The sequence below is a fragment of the Microcaecilia unicolor genome, chromosome 12 (assembly GCF_901765095.1).
Source record: "Microcaecilia unicolor chromosome 12, aMicUni1.1, whole genome shotgun sequence".
NCBI classification, from domain to species: domain Eukaryota; kingdom Metazoa; phylum Chordata; class Amphibia; order Gymnophiona; family Siphonopidae; genus Microcaecilia; species Microcaecilia unicolor.
The window spans coordinates 29,790,344-29,818,259 of NC_044042.1; the positions used below are offsets into that span (position 1 = coordinate 29,790,344).

The 27,916-nt window shown below is 43.8% G+C and overlaps 1 protein-coding gene across 5 annotated transcripts in view; it reads right to left on the bottom strand.

Annotated features, from left to right (window-relative positions):
• INAVA (innate immunity activator) overlaps positions 1 to 27,916 on the bottom strand; it is a 73,707-nt gene that overhangs the window by 15,050 nt on the left and 30,741 nt on the right. For 4 of the 5 annotated variants that reach the window (XM_030220888.1, XM_030220885.1, XM_030220887.1 and 1 more), the window contains exons 2-5: positions 15,832 to 15,977; positions 14,771 to 14,895; positions 4,386 to 4,511; positions 60 to 288 (exon numbers count right to left, since the gene is read on the bottom strand). In XM_030220888.1, the coding sequence (XP_030076748.1) occupies positions 60 to 288; positions 4,386 to 4,511; positions 14,771 to 14,895; positions 15,832 to 15,922 (571 nt within the window). In that variant the 5' untranslated portion in view covers positions 15,923 to 15,977. Of the gene's footprint in view, positions 1 to 59; positions 289 to 4,385; positions 4,512 to 14,770; positions 14,896 to 15,831; positions 15,982 to 27,916 lie in introns of all 5 variants that reach the window. The other variant, XM_030220886.1, reaches the window with a different exon arrangement.

Consider the following 27,916-nt stretch of genomic DNA (forward strand, 5'->3'; position numbering starts at 1 on the left):
GTGCTTACTTTCTGATAGGTGTGCCCATATTCTACGAGTTTGAGTGCCTCTGTCCTTACCTTCTATGATAGGTGTGCCTGTGCTGTGGAGAGGTCTCTGACCAACCATCTTCCGATGTTCATTAACGCTGTTTTCCAACTCCTTCAGCTTCTTCTCCTCCTTTATCAGGGCGGTCTTCCTGTGCTTGCGGATCTGTTTGGTGAGATTCTCCTCACGGTACAAGCGATGTGCAGCCTCCACAATCTGCAGCTGAAGGGCCAGGTCTCTCTCCAACGAGCCGAGGGGGTCCTGCCACTCAGCACAAACAAAGGAAGCTAAAGCATATGCAACATGGGCTAACAATATCATTAAGCAGTGTTCCTACACACACGGATATGAACATATGAGCCTCTCTCAAATAACTCACAGGTTGCAGAGTGAAATACAATATAAAAACACAGGTTAAGGCTCAAATGCTTAACATAGTAACATAGTAGATGACGGCAGAAAAAGACCTGCACGGTCCATCCAGTCTGCCCAACAAGATAACTCATATGTGCTACTGTTTATGTATACCCTACTTTGATTTGTACCTGTGCTCTTCAGGGCACAAACCGTATAAGTCTGCCCAGCACTATCATCGCTCTGATCATGTTACATCTCTGTTCTGCTCCGAATACTGGCTCACAGTCTCCGCATGTATCAAATTTAAGATCCTTTTTATTAGCCCCCTCCTATCTCAACGATCTTCTTATCCCCTACACCTCATCCTGTGGCCTCCGCTTGGCTGATAACAACATCCTTCTCCTCCCATCTCCCGTGAAACTGCATTTAGTTACCTTGGCCCCGGGCTCTGGAATTCACTCTCTCTGTACATCAAGAACCAACTTCTGCTTATATGTTCAAGAAAATTCTCAAAACTGTGGATTTTCTGCTGAGCGATTACCAGGGCACCCACCTCAACCTCTTTTTTTTTTCTCCCTTCCCCCTCTTTCTTTTCTGATTTACGCCATCTACTTCCCCCCAACTTTTTTTTAGTGGTTGCAAACCACATAGAAGCCTCTTAAGGCACTTTGCGGTATCTCAAAAGTGCAATAAATAACTAAATTCAATGCACATGGGAATGTGCACAGCAGGGAAAGTCACTTGTGCAGCACTGCTGGACAGCGAGGTGCTCATGTAATATACACCAGAGCCTGCTTGAGATAATGTAGTATATATCGTTTATCTTTTGTTGTATTTTACTACACCGTCAATTCTTGCCAGTGCAAATCAAAACAGTTTACTTTGGGTATTAAATAAAAAATATAAAACATAAAAATCCTAAAAAAAAAAACTCTTCATACAATCAACAATACATTGTCCAACCAAAACAAAAACTTTCAGCAAATTGCAAGTCTTCCAATTCAGGAATGAAAGGAGAAAAATATTGCTGCATCATGCAAGTCGAAAAAAAAATGATTTTTAGCAAGGCCCGGAAGGAAAGGTATGATTTTTCAAAACAAATTTGCTGTGGTAGCGAATTCCACAACGCAGGGGTGAGGAAGTAGAAAGCTGGATTTCTTGTGGACTCAATCAATCAATCAATCAATCAATCAATAAACAAATAGTATTGTGACAGTCCTGCAAGAAATGTTCATCAGGCACAGGTTAGAGGATGTTCTGTTTCCAGGTCTAAGAGGGTGTGGAGAAACTAAGTACTGTACAAAATTCAGCAGCGAAAAGTTTGATCAGATCCCTGAGGACAAACAATAGTAACCCGGCCCCAGGGAGGAACCTGTTATACAGTCTGCAAGCTTAGCAAGCAGCTGGCCTGGGAAGGGACCTAGGATGGAGATCTGAGAACAGGGTGGTGCAGCCAAAGTAAATAATTAAGTAGAATAAATTATTGGTAGTTAATGTTACTGTGGTTTACTGACTGGAAGGGTCAGAGGCCACAGCCTGGATGTGGTGATTGACCACACTGTGCACTTCAGGGGAAGTCTATGTTCAGGGCTTGTGCAGTCTGCATTGCACGGGATCTCTCCATTCATAAGAACATAAGAAATGGTCCATCAAACCCAGCATCACTTCTCTGACAGTGACTGATCTGGCTCGCTTGGAAGAGGTGCTACTGGAGAGATCCATTATCTGTTGTATTTCTAGATCCTGACAGGAAGAAGTGGGATTAGATAGTGAAAATTAAGTTGTTGGAGCATCTGCACAAGCAAAATTAAAATTTCAGAAAATGAAGGTTGTTAAGCACCCAAAGTGAACCTTCAGTCTTGTCCTGCCCCTCATGAACTTTCAGGCCACTGGTACCTCTCCCCCAAAAGATTCTGACAATTAAACTCAACAACCATGATTACCCAACACCATGTCTCCTAGTGCAATCCTGTAAAAATGTACAGTTGGAATTATGCGCTAAGTACCTGGCAAAACGAGCTATTTGAAAACTGTCCACCCTCCCTGTACACAATGATGCTTCTTTCAGTGAATATGACAGTCAAGACTTATTTTGGTTTGACTGCAGCTACTCTCTGCCTCCCCCTAAAAAACTGTCATCTGTGGCCACTGCCTGGTCTGCCTGATGGTGAAGCCAGCCCTCAGACTAAGGCTGGGTACGTGCGTAAGAACAGAACTAGAACATGCTTGGAACAGGAACAACAACCTCCATTCATCCACCAACGCACTGTCTCTCACCCCTCCTGTTCCTCTTCCAAAACCAGTACTGTGGGCTGGAGAACAATGAGAGGAGTCTCTGAGCACGGTGCTCACACCCCTGAATGTTGTATTTAGGATAACAACTTCATCTGTTTAGGATTTGGCATGCACAAGCTCTAGATCTGGGCCACTGCAGATCTAGGGCAAGAGGAGGAGCCAGGGCAAAACTCAGGACCACTGCCAAATGCGGAGGTAAAAACTCTTACCTTCAAGGAACAGGGAGTGGAATGATTGAAATGGGGAGAGACAGCCGAGATTAATTAGTAATTAAAATCATTCATAGAACTTAATTGTACTTATAACTGCATGGTTGCAGTGAATTTATTACATCTGTGGCGTAATAAGCACAGATACTGATACAAATACACCTAGCTGTGCCAGTACTTTCTTCCCTACCATTCCACTACGAAAGTCATGCCCACTGCTCTGCCAATGCACCACTCCCTGTTATTCTGAGACCATGAAATATTGCTTTGCCAACGTACGTCAGTCTTGCCTGGAATAGGCTCTTCTAGTCCAGTACTGAGCCCAAGCAACCCTAGCAATGTACCTCTGTCCTTCCCTGTAGTAACCCCTAGTACTGCAGTCCCCTGCACAGAGATTTCCAGACAACCCATGTTAGATTTTAGTGACATCATCAGGCTGGAGACCAAATATTTTCACTAACTACCCAAATCAAATTGGATTCCACATCTCAGCAGTTGAAAGCCTGGTGTACCAGTCCACTGCAGCTTCAAAGCCCTCTTATCCAATGTCCACACATGACATTTCTGCTACGTGTTACTCGTAGGGTGAACATCTATCCTATTCTGTGTCTAGCCATGCCATCTTCCATATCACACTGATATACAGTCATGCCACACCCTTGTCACCTCTCGTTTAGTCTACTGCAATCTGCTTCTTGCTGGCCTCCCACTTAGTCACCTCTCCCCTCTCCAGTCGGTTCAAAACTCTGCTGCCCGTCTCATCTTCCGCCAGGGTCGCTTTACTCATACTACTCCTCTCCTCAAGACCCTTCACTGGCTCCCTATCCGTTTTCGCATCCTGTTCAAACTTCTTCTACTAACCTATAAATGTATTCACTCTGCTGCTCCCCAGTATCTCTCCACACTCGTCCTTCCCTACACCCCTTCCCGTGCACTCCGCTCCATGGATAAATCCTTCTTATCTGTTCCCTTCTCCACTACTGCCAACTCCAGACTTCGCGCCTTCTGTCTCGCTGCACCCTACACCTGGAATAAAATTCCTGAGCCCCTACGTCTTGCCCCATCCTTGGCCACCTTTAAATCTAGACTGAAAGCCCACCTCTTTAACATTGCTTTTGACTCGTAACCACTTGTAACCACTCGCCTCCACCTACCCTTCTCTCTTCCTTCCCGTTCACATTAATTGATTTGATTTGCTTACTTTATTTATTTTTTGTCTATTAGATTGTAAGCTCTTTGAGCAGGGACTGTCTTTCTTCTATGTTTGTGCAGCGCTGCGTATGCCTTGTAGCGCTATAGAAATGCTAAATAGTAGTAGTAGTAGTAGCACTTCTATCCTACTCCGTGCCCAGCCATGACATCTCCCATATCATTATCCATATATATCCATGCTACATCTTTTCTGTGCCCTATAAGCCTTTCTTCCCCTCTTTCCCACTGAAATCCCTTCTTTTTTGAAGTCTATGGAATCCCTTTATCCAGGAATAGGTCTCTCACCACTTCTGCCCTGGAAGTTATGATCTTCTCATCCAGCTTGAAGGTGGTACCAATCCGCCGCCGGATCTTGGGGGTCTTTTCTCCTGGCTTGAGTGGAAACTCTTTGGGTAACTTTCCTGTCAGCTCCTGTCAGAAAGAGAAGAAAAAAAAAAGAAACAACAAAAGAGAACTCCATTAATAAATGAATCTGCAATCCAATATCTGATGAAAAGAATCGGGTCAATATTCTCGCAGCCTTATCATGATTTTAAGGGCCTGTCCTCCACACTTAAAGGTGCTAGGTTACTGGGTATGAGACAGTCTTAGCTTCCTCCAGAACACATTTTGACAGTTAAACTGAAAACATTTTGACAGTTAAACTGAAAATGGTCATTGTGTGGCGAAAGCAAGTTCTAGCCCTCAAGTGGACAAATACCCGACTTCAAAATACCTTTTGGGAAGTATGAACTTCCCCTAAAATCACTGGTCAGGAATCTTGGGATACTGCTAGACTCATCACTAACTATGATCCAGCAAATTCAAACAGCCTTCAAAAATGGCCTCTATCACCTAGGCCAGCTATAAAATCTCTCTCCATATAGTAAAAAGATGAATCAGACCATAGTGGTCCATGCTATGATAACATCACGACTTATTATTGTAATGCCCTGTACACTGGTCAAACCAAAAAAGGTTTTCATCAGCGCCAACTAATTCAGAATGCTGTAGCACAACTGATAGAAGGATGCAAGCGGTGTTACCACATCACGTCCTTCCTGCAAAAACCACTAGTTACCAGAGTCTTACAGGGCTAAATTTAAAACTCTTATGTTTGACTTTCAAAGCCCTCAGACAAAATGGGCCAGAGTACTTAAAGAACAAGTTACCCTTTACACACCTTTGAGACCTCAAAGGTCCTCTCAAGGATCATCATCACTATCTATATCCTCGACAAAAGAAATTGTATGATGTGATACCCGCCAGCGAACCTTCTCGAGTGTAGCCCCCACACTCTTGAATTTACTCCCAAAAGGGCTAGGTATAACTTGAGACTACCTCTACTTCAGGAAGCAGGTGAAAGACTGGCTCTTCTCCCAAGATGGTTAACTGACTATACACTCATTCTGTATCTGGACTAGCTTGCTGCATACACTGTAACGTAGACCAGTTCCTTATATCTTGCTTAACTGTACAATGAACTTGCCTAGAGTTTAGCCAACCATCTATCTATCATCCCCAACTGACTCTGTACCACAAATCTTGCCCCCACCTATATATCTGCACTCGGTACCTCAGCTATATGGTAAGCTGTATTGCGGAAAATCTTTAGCATCATAGCTATGTTAGTTGACTGTTCTAATGCGTGCTTATTAGGTGTATCATTAGCATTATGCTAACACTGTACTGTATCTCTGCTATTTGAATTTCAGGGCTGTTAACCTGTTTCATGGTAATCCTTTTATTAGGTTTCAATTTGCTGTTTTCAAGTTGACCTCATTTTTTTTGCATTTATGTTTATAGTTGGTCATTTTACTATTGTTGTTTTATGCTAAACTGTATCTGTTGTACTCTGCCTTGGGTGAATCTCTTCATAAAGGCAGTTAATAAATCCCAATAAATAAATAAATGCTGCAGTAGAAAGAAGGTCATAACATAGAATTAAACATCCTAAATTAACTGTGCACACCAGTGGCGTAGCTATGTGGGGCCTGAGGGGGCCGGGGCCCCCGCAGATTCACCCCAGGACCCCCCTCCCGGCGAACCCACCCCCGCCGCCGCCTACCTTTACTTTTGCTGGCGGGGGATCCCACTCCCCGCCAGCCGACGTCTTCTCAGTCCTTCCTGCTCTTCAATTTGTTTGCTGACGTCCTACACGTAATTGTACGTGCAGGACGTCAGACTCAGTTCTGTTCTCTGAGTCTGACGTCCTGCACGTACAACGTGCAAGACGTCAGCAAACAAATTGAAGAGCAGGAAGCGACTGAGAAGAAGACGTCGGCTGGCGGGGAGTGGGATCCCCCGCCAGCAAAAGTAAAGGTAGGCTGCAGCGGCGGGAGGGGGGGCGGCAATGTCGGCGGTGGAGGGGCGGCGCCGGGGGGAGGGCTAAAATGTGCCCCCTCCCCCCGGGCTCTGGACCCCTCCCCCACGGAAGGCTGGCTACGCCCCTGGTGCACACTTCTGTCTATTACAGTCCAACACAGGCTCTGTTTACGCAGCGTTGCCAAAGTTCCAGGAGGGAGATTTTCCATCAACCCTATTCTGAAGCAGTTTTGGACCTGCACTGATTTCAATGGGTAGAATTGGGAATTACAAATTCCACGCTGCCTTGGGATGCGAGTTCAAGCCCAGACTCAGCCAGTGTCTCCTCTGCTTGATACACAGCAATCTATCGACAATTTTGGACACATCCACCCTTCCCTCCTCTCCCCCGGTTTCCCTGCTCCTTCCGTCCCTTCCCCATCTTCCCCATTATTTCTTATGTAGGTTTTCTGTTGTATTAGCTTGATTTTACTGCACTGGCGTCTGCCTCTGCGGTGCGCTGTAAGCCACATTGAGCCTGACGTTGTTGGGAAAATGTGGGGTATAAATGAGATAATAAAATAAACTGGGTAACCTGGCAGCTCTGGAACTGACCTTGTGGCAGGGTTTGGGTATAGGTGCTTTGTAAGAGGCAGTTACCTCTGCTGCAATACTGGCAAACCAGAATAAACTACTGTAACACTACCAATTTCTCCTTGCATTACCAGCTGTTTCTGCTACTTCACCGAATCCAGAGGGACATGCCCAAAAGGCTCAAGAGATCTACAGCTGCACAAGGGCAGGAAGGGCACACCTACCTATAATGCTCTCCCCTGGAAGGTAGTGGAGAAGAAAATGGTAACGAAATTCAAAAATGTGTGGGATAAACACAAATGAATCCTGTTGGATCTACAGAAGTTTAGCCGTGATTAGATGGCAACATCAGTAATGAGAAGCAAAGCCAGTGCAGGGCAGACTTCTACGGTCTGTGCCCTGATCGTAGGTGGACAGATTTGGATGGGCTGGAGTGGGCCCTCAATAACAACTTCAGAAGTTTTAGAACAAGGACAGTGCTGGGCAGACTTCTACGGTCTATGCCCTGAAAATGGCAAGGACAAATCAAGATTAGGTATACATATGAAGTATCACATCTTACACCTTATGCTATGTTCATCTTATTGGGCAGACTGGATGGACCGGACAGGTCTTTATCTGCCATCATATACTATGTTACTATTTTATATTACTCATTACTGAGGAAGGGGCTGCCATCTCTCCTTCCTAGTTGGGCTGGAGTACATCATCCCTACAGTGCACCCAGACTTCACCCAGCCCCCCCAAAACATATACTCTGAATCTGGATTCCACACCGCGGCACACAAATGCCACGGCCTCAGCCATGGGGCCAGCCCCTACACTGCTCATTTTTAAAGATTTTACTGAGACAGCTGAAATATTCATCAAGCCGAGACCCAAAAAATTAATCAGGGCACTATATAACAGGGTGGTTAGTGCTAAAAGACATCCAGATAAAAGTATCCACACGTCTTTAAGCAAATTACATAACATTACAATACAGTTAGCACTTACAGGGCGCAAGCACCAAATTTAGCTCAGTGTGGTTTACAAGCAAAGAAATAGGGCAAACCCTAGAGCATACATAACATATGATACAAACTTCTAAAATAACCAAGCTATTAACAGCTATTAGCAGATCAAACCATTAAACTCATCACGTATGGTTTTTGACTCACAAATGAAACAGCCCTAAAACTTACATAAGATCAAAGACACAGTTGTCATAGTTCAGCATAAAACAAGCTTCTTGAATAACCAAGTTTTTAACCAGTTGCAAAAAAATCATAGACTCATCAAGCAAGTCCTTTGGCAGCATCTTCCACCATTTTGCTGCTTGATATGAAACAGTTAAGGAGAATTCCATTCTTACACATTGTGCATTGAGGTGAAGGAAAATGAAGGGTCAAATAATGTCTGGAAACGCTAACAAAATTCTTACTAAGTATAGGAGTGTGGTAGCCGTGTTAGTCCACTCTTAAGGTTATCAATAGAAATCAAACAAAATAAAACATGGAAAAGACAATAAGATGATACCTTTTTTATTGGACATAACTTAATACATTTCTTGATTAGCTTTCGAAGGTTGCCCTTCTTCGTCAGATCGGAAATAAGCAAATGTGCTAGCTGTATATAAGTGTATATAAGTGAAAACATTCAAGCATTACTATGACAGTCTGACAGGGTGGGAGGAGGGGAGTGGGTAGGAGGTATGCATGGGGACATCAAAGCTTATCATTGATTACTAAGTATAGAAATTAAATTTACCATATACTGTGGTGCTTGGTCATATAAGAATAAAAAGACCAGATAACATAGCTTAAAATGCAGCATGCCTCCATCGGAAGCTAGTGGAGTTTACAAAGAAATTGCCTGGCACTTTCAAATGTAGCAGTTTTACATATCAGTCTGGCTGCTGTGTTCTGTAATGTCTCTAGTCGACGTCAGATAGATGCATGATATCCAACATGTATAATGTTGCAATAGTCCAAATGTGACATTATTACTGTCTGTATACAAGTTGAAATTCACTGGCTTCAAAACAAGCCTTAATACACCTTAACTTCCACAATAATTTAAACACCTTTGTTGTTAATAGCTATATATGGGATTCAAAAGTTTAAAAAAAATATATCTAGTATTACCCCACAAATTTTCAATTGTGATTCCAGCTTGTAACTTACACCATCAAGTATAAAGCCACATCTGACGAGGGTGACTATAAGTAGAAATTTGGTCTTATCAGTGTTCAACTTTAATTTAGATGTCATAGCTCAGGACTCTAAACATTGCAACCCCTGCCTAATTTTAGGTAGAATTTCTTGAATCTCACCATCGAATGAAATCTAAATGGCTACATCGTTCACATAAATGAAAGGGTGAAACCCCAATGCCTCCAAAGGGGCTATAAGTATGTTAAAAAGAATTGGAATTGAGAAGCACAGAAGAACAAAAATCCTTTGCATCAGTAGAAACAGGCAAGCAAACACAAGCAAAGGAGACAACGAAGACAATGAAAAAGCATCCAACGGACTCAAAGAGTTCACATTAGAAGTTGATTTCAGAAAAAAACTGGACTTGACACGAATCGTGTTTCGGCCGCTGAGGCCTGCTTCAGGAGTCCCTGTGGTCTGATTACTGTAAGCCCTAAAGCCACTGTGAATGTTGAACCAATAAGAAATAAAGGAGAGAAACATACACAGTCTGATCCACTTCGAATGCACAGTCAGAACGACGACACTGAGGAGGCCCTGGGGCACTCAAAGATAATTCACCCATCATTTTCACCTGGTAAGATTTTTTAGTAAGAAAACTTATAAACCAGTGCAACGCCGTTCCTGTTATAGCATAAAAGTTAATTAAATTCAGCAATGTGTCACGATGTACCAAGTCAAATGCACAAGACATATCAAATTGTAACAACAGAACTTTCTTACCTAAACTCTTTTCTGGCCTATCCTCTTCCTAAAGTAGGAAGGATTGATACAAAACAATTAAGATGGTGTGATTTTTCTCCAGTGACTTTTTCTCAGGTAGAGAAAGTATTTAGTGTGGTTAATGATTCCACAAATGCTTTGGATATATGTACACCCAAGATGGTAAAAGCCTTAAAAAAAAAAAAAAAAGAAAGAGATTTCTCCATTTTTGACACAATTGGTTAATAAATCTTTTGAAGAAGGTGTTGCTCCAGAACAATGTAAACAGGTGATTGTGAAAACCTTATTACAAGATGTTCATTTAGACAATTCTGTGGCAGGAAATTACAGACCAGTCTGTCTCATCACTACTTTATTTGGCAAAGACTGTAGAGAAATTAGTACTGATTCAACTTCAAGATTTTTTAGATGAGTATCAGATCTTGGATGATTTTCAATTTGGATTTTGTCCAAAGTTCTCTACGGAAACATTGCTTATCACAGTGTGTGACAGTATTAGGGCTGGATTTGAAAGGGGCTTCGGCTACATTATGGTGGCTCTAGATATCTCAGTGGCTTTTGATACTTTACGTCATAGATTGCTGCTGGGATACCTACAAGAATTGGGAGTGGGGGGGTAGGGTTCTGTCATGGTTTGGCTCTTTTTTGAGTAGTAGATTTTTTAGAGTACAAACCAATCAGACTACACGTAGCTGGCTAGATATTCACTCAGAAGTGCCCCAGAATTCTGCTCTTTCACCTGTGTTGCTTAACATCTATATGTTAACTTTATTTAAGCTTCTAAAAGGTTTGATGAGCTTTCGAAGGTAACCCTTCTTCTTCAGATCAGAAATGGGTGAGGAGGGGGGTAAGAAACAAGGAAAGATGGATGAGTATTACAGGGTAACAAAGCAGTATAATTTTATGGTTTATAATGTGATAGGAAACCCAGATCTTTGTTAAGTACTATCTGGTGGGTGCCAACATATTTCATCATTTTAACTTCAAACGTTTTACGTTCCTGGATGGTTTTGAAATTTCCTTTTAGTAGTCTCATCATAAAGTCATTAGTGCAGTGCTCTGATCTGGCAACATACTGTCCTACAGAGGTGTCACCCAGGTAGCGGCGTACCTACCTCAGATGCCACCCGTGGCGGGCACCCCCTCCCCGGGAAGAGCACCCCTTCCTCCGAGCAAGGGGGTGTGTGGAACAGGTGCGTGGCTGTTGGCTCTGCAGATCCCCTACCCCAGAACAGGAAGTTAACATCAGAGGGGCAGGGGACCGGCAGAGCCGACAGCTACGCACTCCCTTGCTGTGTGCACCCGTGGCGGACCGCCCCCCACTGCCCTGCCCTTAGTACGCTAGAGCACCTTGGTTAGTACTATAGTTTTTGATGTATTTCTCAACCCCCTCCCCACTCTCCCCCACCTTCTCCCCGAGACCGTCATTGGAATTCTTTTATGTTCCACAGATATATTCTGATATATGTCATTTGCTCATTTCTGAAGAAGGGTTACCTTCAAAGGCTCATCAAAAAATGTATTAAGTTAGTCCAATAAAAAAGGTATCATCTTGTTTTATTTCCATTTATTATCAAAATAGGTGAACAATTATCAAGCATGTGATATGATGAAGAATATTTCCTTAAAGAAGACAACACTGTTTGAATAGAAGGTTGAGTAAACGAGGACCAGATCCCATCCATTGCCATAACTTCTCCTAGATTACTCAAATGACCTTCAACTAGTTTATCTGAAGAGTGTAGTGTTTTTAAACAATCCCTAATTTTCTCAGTTTTAATCCTGAAATCAGTGGCGTTCCTAGGGGGGCGGACACCCGGGTGCAGCGCCCCCCCCCCCCCCGATGCAGCGCGGACCCCCCCTCTGGCGAAAGACACCCCCCCGGGTGCATGCCGCTCGGGGGGGGGGGTGCTGCAGCGCGCGTCTCCTGCGAGTTTACTAACTTTGCTCATTCGCTGCAGCTCCCTCTGCCCCGGAACAGGAAGTAACCTGTTCCGGGGCAGAGGGAGCTGCAGCGAACGAGAGAAGTTAGCGAACTCTCGCAGCAGGCGCGCGCCGCGGAACCCCCCCAGCGGCGTGCACCCGGGGCAGACCGCCCCCACTGCCCCCCCCTTGGTACGCCACTGCCTGAAATATGTTGTTAACACTTGAGCTTTAGGGCTACAATCAGCCATCATTTGGGGTTCTGGAATTTCATATAATTTACTTAAAAACTTGTGTAATATTTTAAAATCCAGCTTATCCTGTCCACATTTCCTGAATAATATGATAAAATATAAGGTAAAGATTCAGCAAGCAAAGTTATGTATAGCCGTCCTCCATAATTTCTTATTGTCCTCATTTTGACATTTTAACCACTTTCTTTCAAGCCACCTACTGGCTCTTTTATGTTTCAATCTTTTTTATTGATGGCAGGAAAGACAAACACAGCATTAGTCAATGACAGCTTCCCAATACCCGAATCGTAACAATTATAACAACGACCAAAGGATAACATCAACCATCAATCACAAAGTTTTTCCCCCCTTTAGTGTCCCCTCCCCCTCTCCCTCGTGTCCGCGTGCACACCATCTTCAAGGTCCGATACTCGGACTTCCAACTCGCCCGTTCGCCGGGCCAGATCAGCTGCTAACTGGGAGATGCCCACAATTTGCTCTGAAAGTTGCACCAGTCGCGGGTCCAATGTGTTGACCACCGAGGCTGTCAGTTCTGCTATCACTGTCTCGGTACATGTGAGCTGCGGGGCCTGCGGCGGTTCCGCCATCTTGTCCCCGGCCTGCTTAATCCGCTCCGAGACTTTCTTTGCCGATTTAGAGGCAATCGGAATTGTCACTGTGACGAACTTGTCCATATAAAGGTAGCCCCCGTTATCGCTTAAAATAAGTGGAGGGTCGTCTTTAATATCGCCGATTTAAGCGGATGGAGGGATGGAATCTGGAGCAGCTACAGGCACCTGCGTCCGACGCTCCTCACGGCATCACGTGGTCTCTCCTCTTTTATCATTCATTAATTCTTCTGAAAACCATTCTATTTTCTTCCTAGCCAGACCTTTTCTCTGCTTCAATGGTGCTACCTCATCGAAAGCATTTCTATTAGTGTATTCCACACTGAAAATAAAACTCTTTACAGCTAAGTTTGTGGCCCATTTCATTATCCACCTTATGCCAGATAATGAAAGGATAAAAGTTTCACCTCTTGAAAAACCTGGTTTTATTTGTCCCTTTTTCAACGATTTTGTTCTATCTTTCCAATAAATTACAAAATGTAATCAATAGTGATCTGACCAAATTAATGGACACCGTGATATATTTGAAACATTAAAAGACACAGTTAGAAACCTTATATGCAAATAAAACTAGTTGATGACCCTTAAGATGAATAGGAGATGTCAAAGACTTCATAAAACCAAGCAAGGCTAAAAAAAAAAAAAAAATTATTAACCTGACTGGATTTTCAAGATGAAGATAAATATCTCCTAATAAAACTATTTGGAAATTCAAACTCTGTTCTATAAATGAAATCAATGAACATATCTTGATCCTCTTTCCATTTACCAGGAGGAAAATAACATAAAATAAAACATGGAGAATCCTCCAATGTACTATCATGGATAGTACAAGGTAAAATCTCCAAAGATGGTAAATTAATATCAAAAAAAGATTTATATATTTTTGCTAAGTCCTCTCCTCTTCTAGTAAGTACTCTAACCATTGGGACGTAGATCATTAAAAACAGGATTATCTCATAATTTGAACCAAGTTTCCACAACAACAACCAAACCTGGTTGCTCTTCCTCTAACCAATCCTGAATCACTACAGCCTTATTCAGAACTGATCTGGCATTAAAATAATAAATTAGTATTGGGATGCTAGATACAACATCATCCTGAAAACAACTTTAGTTAAGTAATGCTATTAGCGAATATCTACCCTTCCGGAAATCACTAAAAACCCATCTGTTCAAGCAAGCCTACTACCCAAATGACCTAAACTAATCCTATGAACCCATCTACCCAACACATATCCACTTATGTAAGCCGCATTGAACCTGCTTTGAGTGGGAAAGCGCAGGGTACAAATGTAATAATAAATAAATTAATTAAAAGAAATTGGAGATTTGATTTGTTTACTCTGAATAGTGTCCTTGTCTTGTTTTTGATGAAGCAAGTACTTCAATATGTCTAGGCTGTACCTCGTTACAATCAATTAAATTTCTCTGCCAATTAAACGCATTAGTAAACTTAAAACAACAATGATATGCCTTCCTCGCCCTTCCCAATAGACAATTCTAACAATAATATTAGCATTAAGCATCCAAATATGACTTGAGCACCATAATGCCAAGTCAAAGATTGCGAGAGTAAAGGCAGACTCACCTGCCAATACATGCCCCTCTTAATAAAACATCTAAAAAATACAAATAAATAAAATAAAAACAAAACCTAACCTAATCCAATTCAATAATCAAATCACGCATGCTGGTGAGTTTGTAGAATATACAGTCTTTCTACGTGTGCAGTCCTACTAATGGATAAAGAGAAGATGATGATCCTGATATTTAATACAATCTTCTCTGGAACATCTTCTCCAACATCCAGGCAAAAAATCAATCATTTGCTGGCCCCAAATTTAAAAAAAAAAAAAAGACAGACAAATGCAGTTAATACTGAGGTTTTTAATTTTTTAAATATTTGTCTGTTGCTGTCTTACTTTCGATTTTATTAATTTTATCATTGAAATTTTATATTGTATTTTACTTGTAATCCACTTTGTTGTTCTTTTATGAAAAAGTAGTTAAGCAAGTTCCTGAACATATATGAAGAATATTTTTAAAAAATGTTTTTACTGTGTAATCGGTGAAAGTCAGCCACTCACCGCCTCTCGCAGGCAGAGTTTTTTCAATTCCAGCAGACAGGCTTCCAGTTTCTCTTCCAGGGCTTGTTGCTGCTTCCTCATGGCATAAGTCAGATCCTTCATGGGAGAAAGGGGGCTGTCAGGCCCTGTGGAGAGAAAGAAGCAGACATAATGTTATGGCAAAAGGCCTTGCTATAGGACCACCGGGGGGGGGGGGGGGGGGGGAGAAGGAAGAGTCAGTCCCTGATGCATCCTTCTGGCTTTCTTCGGTAGAGATACTGTTACAAGGTGATGCCCACAAATGCCAAATGACCCAATTCACTCTATGATTTCTGACAAACTCCCACCCCCAATGCAGCTAGTTCAGCCTGTCTGTTTGACTACAAGTTCTTTGGGCACACTCTCCACTGTTTCGGTGGCCCTCCTCTGTCCACAGCATTTCTGAGATGCAGTCTCCAGCACAAAACAGTGGTATAACCAGAAGGCAATTTTTGGGTGTGCCAATGGGTGAGCATGAGGCATTTCCTTTAAGTCCCACACTCCCCTCGCCCTCCCACCAAACTTAACAAATGAATATCTTAGTTAGCAGGGATCCCCAAACTATGCTAGCTGAGGATATGCTCAGCCCAATCCCCTGGGCTGTATGAACATCATGGCAGTCAGAGGATGTGCTCCCAGGCATATGATGCTTGAGAACTGAGCATGCACGAGGTGTCCGCATTGATGGCTGGGACAGCAGTCACTTACTGCCATGGTATTCTGACAGTTGCGACATCAGTGCCTTGACTACCATCACTTATACCTGTTTCTATTACTTTAGAGTTGTTTTGGGCATTTTGAGAAGGGAGATTGGTAGCCATTTTGCTACAGAGATTTTATAAACACTCTTGGCTGCTGGAACACTTCTGTTATGCTTCTTATGTTAGACAGTCACAGGAACAGTGATGTCACCAAGCTGGGCATCCCCTTGGGTGCTTCTCACTGGGGGCAAGCAGAATTCTAAAAGCACTATAAAATTAAAGTGGGGTGCCAAAGTGGCTTCATATGACCCAGTCTGTCACTACGCGGCTAGTGGTATTCACCTGACTGTAGAATGATCCCACTGTCCGTGTCACTGGTTTCATCTTTACCCTCCATAGGAAGTGGCTGGGAAGTTGCAGATCCAGACTCCATAGGGGAGGACAACGCACACAGGGAGCCCTGGGAAACGAGCAAGGATGACGAGCTCCTACATAAAAGGAATAAAGCACAGTAAGACACAGGGACACATGAGCCGGAAATCTTGAAGTCAACTGCAATGAAAGACAAATTTCTTTGTCAATTAGAAAACTTATTTGTCCTTACTGCTAGCTAGGACATTAAAAAATAACTCTGCAATGCTAAAAACAGAGTATGACAGCAAGAAGACCCTTCTAGTTTGTTCAACTTAATTTCTAACGCAACGCCATGGAGTCCAATTTCTCTCTGGGTTATCCTTCACTTCAACTAGGAATTCTCCGCAAGGCCTTGTAGGTAACCAAACATCATTTGCACAAACTGAGCTAGGGTCCAATATATTCAAGTTACATTCCATTTTTTGATGTGTGAAAAAGATTCCTAGTTCTTATTCTTACTATTTTAAATTAAGAGTTTTTGAATAAACAAAGATACACAAGCAAAAAACAGCTTATTCAAACACAAAAGACTGACAGATGCAAGAACAAAAAAAAAAGAGAAATCCCAACCACCAGCAACATATAACCAAGTCACTCAAGTAGAAATATAGGACAGACATTAATATAACTAAAAAAAAAAGGAAAAGCATTGACCAAGCATAATCAGGCTGAAATTCATATATTGCCCCTCCCCTTTACATTCTCAGCAGTGAGGCTGGGTCTCCTTAATCTTCGCGCCTTCTGTCTCACTGCACCCTACGCCTGGAATAAACTTCCTGAGCCCCTACGTCTTGCCCCATCCTTGGCCACCTTTAAATCTAGACTGAAAGCCCACCTCTTTAACATTGCTTTTGACTCGTAACCACTCGCCTCCACCTACCCTCCTCTCCTCCTTCCTGTACACATTAATTGATTTGATTTATTTTTTGTCTATTAGATTGTAAGCTCTTTGAGCAGGGACTGTCTATCTTCTATGTTTGTGCAGCACTGCGTACGCCTTGTAGCGCTATAGAAATGCTAAATAGTAGTAGTAGTAATCTTGACATCATCAGCCTCATCCTTGATGATGTCAGGAGCTGAGGGAACACAGAATAATTTGAACAAGCTACTGCTGCAAGACAGCAGCAATTGAGAGTGGATGAGAGCCAGTTAGGAACACAGCGAGTTACTGCAACAAGAGCGGGTCTAAGTGGGGAAGGATTACATGATGTCCAGACAAAAAGAGCCCCATACATACTTTCAAAATACTTTGCAATTTTGTTCAAATATTTAATGTGACCTTTGAAAATACATTAGTATAATGGGGCTTTTTCATAGTTCATAATTTGTGTTCAAAGTGTCCTCCTTCAACCTTGACTCCACTGAGCTGTTGGCTCAATGTATTCTGGGGTTTCATTAATTAAGAGCAGGTGAGGGGAAGAGGGGTTGGTGGTTGGGAGGCTAGGATAGGGGAGGGCAGACTTATACGGTCTGTACCAGAGCCGATGATGGGAGGCGGGAAATACTGCTGGGCAGACTTATACGGTCTGTGCCCTGAAAAGGACAGGTACAAATTCAAGTAAGGTATACACATATGAGTTTGTCTTGGGCAGACTGGATGGACCATGCAGGTCTTTTTCTGCCGTCATCTACTATGTTACTAACTGTTTTGCAGCTTGACGTGCTGGACCTCCATCCTGTTGAAAAATAAAGTACTCAGAAATGTCTCAAATTTCAGGTAGAGGTTTCCGCTGCAGTAGAACATTTTTGGATTTAAAAAAATATTGAGGGGGGTCCCATTTTTTTCTGGACATCATGTAGAAAAAAGGACTCAACTGATACTGGAGATTTCCTCGGTTGTGCAATCTCACTTTCTAAACTATTGAAAATACCTCCACAGACTTCAATGGCATCACTCCAAAAATACCAAAACACTGACAAGTCCTCTTTCTGCAGGAGACTTTCCCCTCCCCCAGACAAACAGCAGGAATACAAAAACACCAATCTGTTCTATTTCTGGGAAGCCCTCATGCGGAAATTCAGCAGGTTAGAAGCTCTGACAAAGGGGCTGCTGTTCAGTCTCCTCATCCTCTCTTTTCTGGCTACCCTTATCAAATTACACCATGCAAGGAAAAACACTGAATGAAAGTCCTTACAAGCTGGAGCAGGTGCTGGCAGAAGGCAGTGCCTGGTAAAAGGGTGTAAGACCCAGGCTGTGGAACATGAACAGTACTGTCAGGCCTCCTTACCTGGACAACCAAAGTGCAATTAAGTAATTATCTTTATTATTCTGTTTCCACCCCACTATGGTATTTTCCATACAGTTTGCACACCAGAAAATGCTGTTAAGACTGTTCACCCGAGGGTAGCTGCATGTTACGCTATATTTCGCAAGTGCTATAGTGTGCACACCTTTTCTTCAATGAAAGGCCAATTATCTGTATTGTCTCCAGTTTCTCAATGAACTTTGATTATGGCACTTATAATTTCTCCCTTTCACATCTTTCCATGTATGAAACCAATCTTTAGACTCCCACCATTACCTCAGTCAGAAAAACTCCTTCAGAAAGTTATGATGAGGAATCAGCCAATGAGAGCCTCTCACCCAGGAAAGATATGAGAGTGGCCAATGGGGAACCTGTTTTCTCCTCTCACCCCCCCCCCCCAATGGAATCCTAACTCCAGTAGGGAGAACCCAATGGCAGCTTTTCTCCTGGGAAGTGGCACTGGCATCACAAAACCTCCGTTAATTTCTCATTTTTGGAACCCAGCTGCAGTAAATTTGTAAAGAGTTTCTTTACATTGGAAAGCTGAAGTATTCCTGTTATTTTCATTTTTAAAATACACACTCACTCTCTCTTCCCAACTTTGATACATGGGCAATTTACTTCAAATGTCAAAATGTAAACAAACCCTTCAAGAAAATGTTGAAATGTCAATGTTTTTGTTTTCCAAATAAGAATTGATGAAACAAATGAGCCTCTGAGAGCAAAAGCTAGCCATTTCCACTTTGCTACAATAGGAGATATCAGTCATCCGAGTTGTGGTATGTATATATATAAAATCAGGATGTAGAGAGTAACCATTTCCCTTCACCTTGCTTGCTTAAGTAACATAGATGCTTTTAGATGGATTCATCAAGTCAAGCAACAGGGTTTGTTGGTTTTTTTTGGTAATATATTTGAAATTAGGGATTTCATCCATTCTTGTTCGAAAGACGGTGAAGAAAGTCACTCACCATATGGTAGAATTGGTTAGGTATGGGCATGGCCTGATTTTTCTTCTAAGTATATACACCATAGGGGCTATGAATCAGTGTATAGCTGAAATACTGCAAAAAGTGGACTTTGCCTGCTTTTGCTCTGAAGGGTTCAAATATTAGTTAAAGAAAAAAATGAATTTTTTAAAACTAAGAGGGAGCTGGTGGCACTCACGAGTGTGTGTGTGTGGGGGGGGTGGGGGTGGGAGGGTGGAATACACTAGTTGGCCTGCCTTCCACAACAGAGTATGATGACTGGGATAATGTGTTTTAACATCCAAAGAAATAGTTCTGAACAGAGCAGGGCATCAAGATGATTGGGGGGGGGGGGGGGGGGCTTACAGGGTATTTTATAACTATGTAGACACATATTTTTCCCTTTGCAGGGCCTTGGCAAATTTCAAAATAAAAAAAAAAGTTATGTGTGTATTTCTGTTTTGAAAACTCCCCCAGGGCATTCATATACTTACATTTCCACCTCTCTTTACACTTTTTTGGAGTTAAATTTACATACTGCATATAAATGCAACCTCCCCTACCCACTCCCCAAACACTCACCCAGGAATGCCTCTGTTCAGGCCAGGTCAAGTTATACACAACATACTGCATATAAATGCAACCTCCCCCACCCACTCCCCAAACACTCACCCAGGAATGCCTCTGTTCAGCCCAGGTCAAGTTATACACATAGCTGCTGAAAGCACAAAGGCACGCACATATCTGGAAGTACTTTTATATAAAGCTTATTTCTGCATGTAAAACACGGTTCAAAACACAGAATGCTTCTGAAAATTGAACTCCCTCTGTACAGCAAGCCTAATTCTCATGGAAAGGTGTGAGAATGACCCGACAGCATGCATTTTGCATGCAGCAGAGCACGGTTGGTGTTAGAAATGCTGGGTCCACAGCAGAAAGAGGGGAGGGAGCCCCAAAGTCTGTCTGTAGGCTATGAGGATGGCATGGAGCCCTGTGGCCTGAATGCCCTGGTTGACTCCCTGGTGTGACGATGATCAGATAGTGTTTGGATAATTCTATAAGTGGGTGCCGCATGTTAGGAACTCCGATGCCATGCGATGAGAATCTATTCTATAATGGCATCTGGGCACCCATATTCAGTTACAGAATACTGTCGTAACCCAGTATCGATGCGCCTACATGTACATGACTACCGTTACATCAACCACAGACCTGGATGAACTCGGGCATATAAATGCGGCATGGACACATGTAACTTACAGTATTCTATGCCCCTCCCATGCTAACACCTAGGAACGGCCCAAGGCAATCTGCCACCCGAGGCAGGGATGAGATGCCGCCTGCCCCCTTCCCTCCTCAACCCTCTTCCCCACGTTTACCTTATTTTTTTTTTCCAAAAGGCAGCAGCGATTCCCATAGGCTGCCCTGCCGCCGGCACCGACCTCTTTGCTACTGCGTCCCGCCTCTGAGGAAACAGGAAATTACATGAAGAGGCAGGCCACGGTGGGAGAAGAGGCCTGTGCCGGCAGCAGCGCAGCCTATGGCAATCGCTGCCACTGCCGCCTTTTGGAAAAGAAATAAAAAAAGTTAAGAGTTGAGGAGTGGGGTGAGAAGGCCTTTACTGGAGTGTGCCTCCTGAGGTCCGTTTTTGATATAGTTGGAAGAAAGAGACTTCACAGCTAAGTATTTAAAGCTGTTATTTTTGACAAGTTTGTATCTATTTACCTATTTGCAATTGAATCTATCAGGGAGGGTTTTTTTTGCCTATGTTGAAGAACTCCTGCTCTTTCAGTTATTAGCCGAGAGCTTCTTGAGGCTTTTTCCTCCCGGTTCATTATTACTATTTCCACTACTTATATATAAGAATACAGAGAATCTTTTTATATAGTTGAGTATTTTTTTCATTCTTTTCCTCATTAATTTTGTAGTTTGTATCTAATGGTAGAGCTGCCACTGTAACACCCCCTTGCATTTACAAGCTATGCCACTTGCATGCGCCCTTATAGAATGCTGTGTAGTTGTTCCCCTATGTATAAAATGTTTTGTACATTTTTGGGATCTTGCCAGGTATTTGTGACCTGGATTGGCCACTGTTGGAAACAGGATGCTGGGCTTGATGGACCTTTGCTCTGTCCCAGTATGGCAACACTTATGTACCTGGGATTCTAAATGGAATCTTGCTACTCTTTGGGGTTCTTCATGGAATGTTGCTACACTTTGAAATTCTGCATGGAACCTTGTTATTCTTTAGAATTCTAGAATCTTGCTACTCTTTGGGGTTCTATATGGAACATTGCTACTATTTGGTTTTCTGCCAGGTATTTGTGACCTGGATTGGCCACTGTTGGAAACAGGATGCTGGGCTCAATGGACCTTTGGTCTTTCCCAGTATGGCAATACTTATGTACATGTGTACAGTTTTTTTGTGGAGACAAAGGCTTTCTGTACATTTAGGCCCTCAAATGGCGTGGAAATGTAAGCTCCCTGGTTAAAGAATTGCCCTTTGTATGGCCTGCCAGTCATAACCAGGTGTGAGAAGAGTCAGGAGGTAGAGTACTTTTGCGAATGCAGAGGGTTCGGCCCTGGGCTCTCACGTTTGCACAATGTGTGACAAGAGCGTGAGAACTATTGGATGGTGACTGTTTCAGTGTCCAGCATGCCTGGCTCCTCCAGCATGGTGTGAGGCTCCAGCAGACGGCTCCCTCCCAGCTGTTTATTCAGATGTTTCAGCACCAGGCCAGCCTTAAACTTTGTTTGTGCTTGGCAGTAGCCAGACACACCTATGTGACTCACACCAATGTGCAACCAGGCGAAAGTCGCTCTGAGTTCCTGTCTACAACTCACCTGGAAAAACACAACACTGAAACTCATCAGTTCTGAGAAGCTTTGGTGTTTTTAGTAGATAGTCTTTCCTACCAGGGTTTCATTTACCCCCCTGCTGCCTACAAGAACAACCTCCGGTGTACATGTGCTGGGAAACACTGTAATTATAACACATCTCCAAACATGCATGATCCCTAGCAAGCCTTTCAATTCAAAGTTTGGGGCATTTTTATTGTGTTGGTAAACTGCTAAATATCATACTGTAGAAATGAGGACAATATGTTGAATCCTCAGTAGAATGCGTGACAGCAGTCAAAAAAGCAAACAGAATATTAGGAATTATTGAGAATGGAATAGAGAATGATATAGCTGCTTCTACAGAGATCTTATGCTGACACTGCACCTTAAAAACTGTTTGCAATCCCCATACAACAGAACTACAAAGATACAGAGAAGGGCAACATAAACAGTAAAGGAGATGGTACGGCCTCTAAAGAAGAAACAGGTTGGGACATATGACAGAAGTTTAATAAATCATAAGTAGAGTGAAACAGGTAAATAGAGAACAGACGAAGAAATCTATATGAAGATGAATTTATTCAACCAACAATGCCCGGCACAGGCTGTGTTTTGCCCATACATGGGCTGCCTCAAAGGCAAATTATGTCGAGAACTGGATACTTCTTCACATATGTGTTGTAACTCATATGACTGCAATCATATGGCAAGGGAATCCACACGATGGCACCGTAAATCCTCCAGCGGTCACATGAGTTACAACACATATGTTAAGAGGTATCCAGTTCTCAACATAATTTGCCCCCCCCCCCGAGACAGCCCATGTGTGGGTGAAACACGGCTAGTGTCGGACATTGTTGGTTGAATAAATTCATCTTCACATAGACTTCTTTGTCTGTTCTGCTTTTTGTGTCACCATCTTGGATCTTGCAGATAGACTGCCCTGTTGTTTTCTTGGACAGGTACAGTGGCGTATCGCCGATGCGCCCCCCCCCCCGCGAAATGACACCCCCCCGGGTGCACGCCGCTGGGGGGGTGCTGTGGCGCGTGCCTGTGGGCTCCGAGTTCGCTATGCTAACTTCGCTGGTTCGCTGCAGCTCCCTCTGCCCAGGAACAGGAAGTAACCTGTTCCCGTCTTATGTTCCCGTCTCCAATCATTACCCCCACCCCCTGGATTCTATATATAGTGCCCAAAGTTGAGTACTGAAATCTAGACGGTTATAATTATCCACGGTGAATCTCCGAGTTATATGCTCAATCTGATCGACCTTCCCACCAGAAACATGTCTGAAACTTTGCGAACATACCTCGACCTACATTACCCCAATTGCAAAGGACTCAAGTACAAAACCTATTATGGACCCAACTTCTCCTTCTTAGGCAGCCAACTCTGGAATGCCCTCCCCAGACTCATCCGATCAATCAGCAACTATGTACCCTTCCGGAAATCACTAAAAACTCATCTGTTCAAGAAAGCCTTCCCAAATGAGCCAATCTAATCCTAGGATCCCTTCTACCCAATACATATCCAGAAGACAACGACAATGACTCAGACTATATCTCCCACCTAATTTCCCTATACTTTTCCCTGTCCCATCTCCCTCCTGTCCCCTCTACTCCTCCTCCAATGCTCATCTACCCCTTGCTCATACCTCTCCTACTCCACTCACCCTTCCCCATCTTTACCTACCTATCTCTTTTATTATTCTGCTATTATTAACCTATATTTTCTCTATCAATACTCTGTAATCCATATTATTATGTAAGCCGCATTGAACCTGCTTTAAGTAGGAAAGCGCGGGGTTCAAATGTAATAAATAAGTAAATAAGACGCACGCCCAAGTTGAACATGCAACTTAATTAACAAGCCCTTAACTAGCAATAATTGGGCACTAACCATCAATTATTGCAGTTAATTGGCATCAATCAGGATTTACACACACAACCGACTGTACGATATTCTATATGGCTTGCCACCAAACTCTCCTGGTGCATATCTGAAAAGGGGGCACGGCCGAAGGCACGTCAGGGGCGTTCCGACAAGTTGCATGCGGAGTTACAGAAGACTGCTTTATGCGTCTAACTTGGGCGCCAGCATTTACACCAGGCGTAAGTCCGGAGCCCAAAAGTTAGGCATGGGATCCATGCCAAACGCTATTCTATATACGGCGCGCACCCTTTATAGAACTGCGCTTAGTGCTAAAGTTTTTCAGCGCCCAACTTCTACGTGCTTGTTATGGAGAAGGAGCTGTGCTTGTCTTTGTCCCATTGCCCAAGGAAAACAGTCACAACTGCTCACACAAATCCAAAAAAGTAAAATCTTAAATATGATATAAAGTCATGTTTTGACAAGTAAAACACTCTAAAGCATTGCAGGAATTTCTCTGGGAAGCAACATCACTTAATAATACAGTAATGAGCAGCAACAAGCCAAATATTTGGCCGCATTTCTCTGTTCGTCCCAGCATGCGAGAGTCAAGAGCCTAGAGATGGGGGAGGGGCGCCCCCATTTTTTGCTTTTTCTCACAAACTTTAATTAAGGCATTTATGCTATGCAGTAAGATCCAAATTCCACAGCACCACATATCCCTTCATGTGTGACTGTGCGCAAGGAGGGAGGACAGTGCTGTGGATCCCTTAGTGCATTCCTGCCGTGCTCTGAAATACTGGAGGCTGGGCTGCAGTTATTTACACAGGAACTTACTGATGGATGCACCTTTAGGTATAAGCACATGTAATCTGCTGCTGTAAAAGCAACCGTCTCTCAGCATTTGCATCAGTGCATATAGTAAACGCACTGAGTGGAGGAGTAGCCTAGTGGTTAATGTAGTGGACTTTGATCCTGGGGAACTGAGTTTGATTCCCACTGCAGCTCCTTGTGACTCTGGGCAAGTCACTTAAGCCCTCATGATCAAAAGCAAACTCTGGCGCTGGAGGCTGTTAACGCCATACTAGCGCCGGAGTTTGCTGCCAACCCATGATCAGAGCCCTCGAGCGCGTGAAACAACGCACTCGAGGGCTCGTAGCGCAAGTAGCATGCAAATGCATGCTAATCAGCGCTTAACGCATTCATCCCCAATGATCCGCCTCCAGCGCGCCAAAGATTGGGTCGCTGGCCGCGGCAAACTCAACGCCAGCTCCGAGCTGGCGTTAGAGTTTGCCGATCATTGGGAAGGAATGGTGAGCCTTGTCCAGCATGTTGTTGCATGCTGGCAGGCTCCCGTTCCCCCCAAAGCAAACACGAACAGGGGGCTGGAGGTCCGGTGGACCTCCGGTCCCCCCGATGATCCCCCCCCCCCAAGTTCAGGGAGGGCTGGAGATCCGGTGGGTCTCCAGCTCCCCCCCCTCAACCCCCCAGAAAATGTCAAGTGGCCGCCGGCAGCCAAACCCTCTCCCACCCTCCCATGGTGGGGGGGGGGGTCCAGTGGACCTCCAGCCCACCCCAACTCTCCCCGCCCAGCGTTGTTCTTCCAATCCCTGGTGGTCCGTGAGGATAAGTAGAAGTAGTACTAATAGCAGTAGTGACAACCCCCCTCCCGGCCCCCCTACCTTTAGTTGGAGGAGGGACGCAGCCTGCCTCCCTCCTCTTCCAGTTGACGCCGCCGCAAAATGGCAGTGCCCAGCCCCCACCCCGTTGCGTCCTGACCATGTAAGGGAGCGTGTTTTTCTTTAACACCAGGTGCCCCATTCCCATAGTGCGCAACTCAAAAGGGAGGGTCAGAGATATTGCTGAAGGGTTGGAAGGAAAGGTTTTCCTTTTTGCGGATGACACGAAGATAGCCAATAGAGTGGATACCCTGGAGGGGGGCAGACTCAGGAGTAATGTCAGGAAGTATTTTTTCCCGGAACAGGTGGTAGATATGTAGAATGCCCTCCCGCGGGAGGTGGTGGAGATGAAAATGGTAATGGAATTCAAACATGCATGGGATAAAGACAAAGGAATCCTGTTTAGAAGGAATGGATCTACGGAATCTTAATGGAGACTGGGTGGCAACACCAGTAATTGGGAAGCAAAATCAGTGCTGGGCAGACTTCTACGGTCTACGCCCTGATCGTAACTGATTAGATAGGGATGGGCTGTACATTTTAAGGGGCTTCGATGTTAGCTTCAGTACAAGAACAGTGCTGGGCAGACTTCTATGGTCTGTGCCCTGAGAATGGCAAGGACAAATCAAACTCGGGTATACATATAAAGTATCACATACCATGTAAAATGGGTTTATCTTGTTGGGCAGACTGGATGGACCGTTCAGGTCTTTATCTGCTGTCATTTACTACGTTACTATGAGAGGGGCATGGGTGTGTCAGGATCGTTTCGAAAAGTTGCATGCGTCGTTACTGAATAATAGGTCAACACGCTCAACTTGGGCACCAGCATTTACACCAGGTTTGAGCAGGCGTTAAGTCTGGCTCCCAAAGTTAGGGTGTGGGAATTGGTGAACACCCTTTATAGAATTGCACTTAGTGCTCATCTCTTCCAGTACCATTTATAAAATCCAGTCATTGTGTGCTGAGCAGAGCGGTCTGATGTCACAATAGCCCTTCCTTCCCATCTCCATCTTACAAACAGCTCCTGTTTCAGATCACATTCCAGACCTTCCTGAGCAGGAGGGTACTAACAAACTGAGCCCCTGACCACATGCAGCTTTGTATAATGTCATCTTTGCTGAGCTGATTCCTTCCAGGTTCTGAAATCTTTCATGGGGCCACCATAAAGAGCTGTCACATCTGAAAAAAGGGACCTACACAATCTCTATACCTCATGTACATCTCTAAAATGTGAAAGGTGAGCCATCAGGAACTGGACAGGTATCAGAATTCTCCACTAATGTACCAGGTATAACAGAAAGCACAAGGATTACTTTTTACCTGGAGCATGCAGTAATGCCTCAGAGGCTTCCAGCTTCAGCATTCCCAGAATTTCTAGAGGTGGAACAAAGATCCATCAAACACATCTTAAAACATTCCCTTAGTCTGGAGATTTTATCACGGATAGGTTATCTGAGGGTGGAGGTATGGCCTTATAGTAATAGCAGTAGGCTTGTAACCAAGGCCACAAAGAGCCACCCAATTCTACAGTGGCTCCTTGTGGCCTTGGGCAAGGTACTTAACCCTTCACTGTTTTGGGATGGCCAAGGGTGGCACTGGCAACCTCACCCCATTTAGGGCCTGGCACTGAAACTGGCATGGCCATTTGGACAAGAGAGACTGAGAGAGGTTTAGCTGACTGCAGGCCTAGATTGTGAAAGTTCACATCTTTGGAAACAGGAGAAAAACTAACTGATGCATAACCCTTATAACTACCACCAGAGGGGTGGGAGCTTTTCAAACGCATGCGATATATTCTGCTGTACTTTCTCCAGATTCATGGCCATGCCAGCACCACTTCTCCGAGAGTCAGAATCAAGCTGGCAAAGGGCAGGCTGTCCCCTCCCCTGGATTGCAAGCCAAATATTGTTCCAATCAGTGGCATAGCCACAGGGGAGGGGGGACTTTCAGGGGCACCAGATTCATAGCTGGCAGAGATGCTCAAGCCCCATCAGAGGGATAACATCTTCGATATGGCAAGTTAATACCTTACCACCTGATGATGAAACTTGAAAAAGAAATCATTTATTGCTCTAAAGAAAAGTATTTAGATAGATGTTACTGTGCATAAACCCTCATCCCTTTTCTAGGAGCCTGAAAAATTCCCTTCATTCTCTGCTCTGGCTCATAGGCTGTAATCAATCCCCACTTCCTGGGGGCATTCATTGTGTCCTGCAGCAGAGCTGTTTGTGATGTCACAATAGCCCTTACCTCCCACCTCCATTTCAGTAGGCAGGGTTTGAGGGGTAACCCCCACACTCCTATAGACTGCTGTACAACTCTCTGTATGTCTGAAAACATTATCCTGCCAGGTTCTTGACTCTTCATCTTATGAGGTTACTCTTAAGTTTCCCTTATAAATTGTAAACT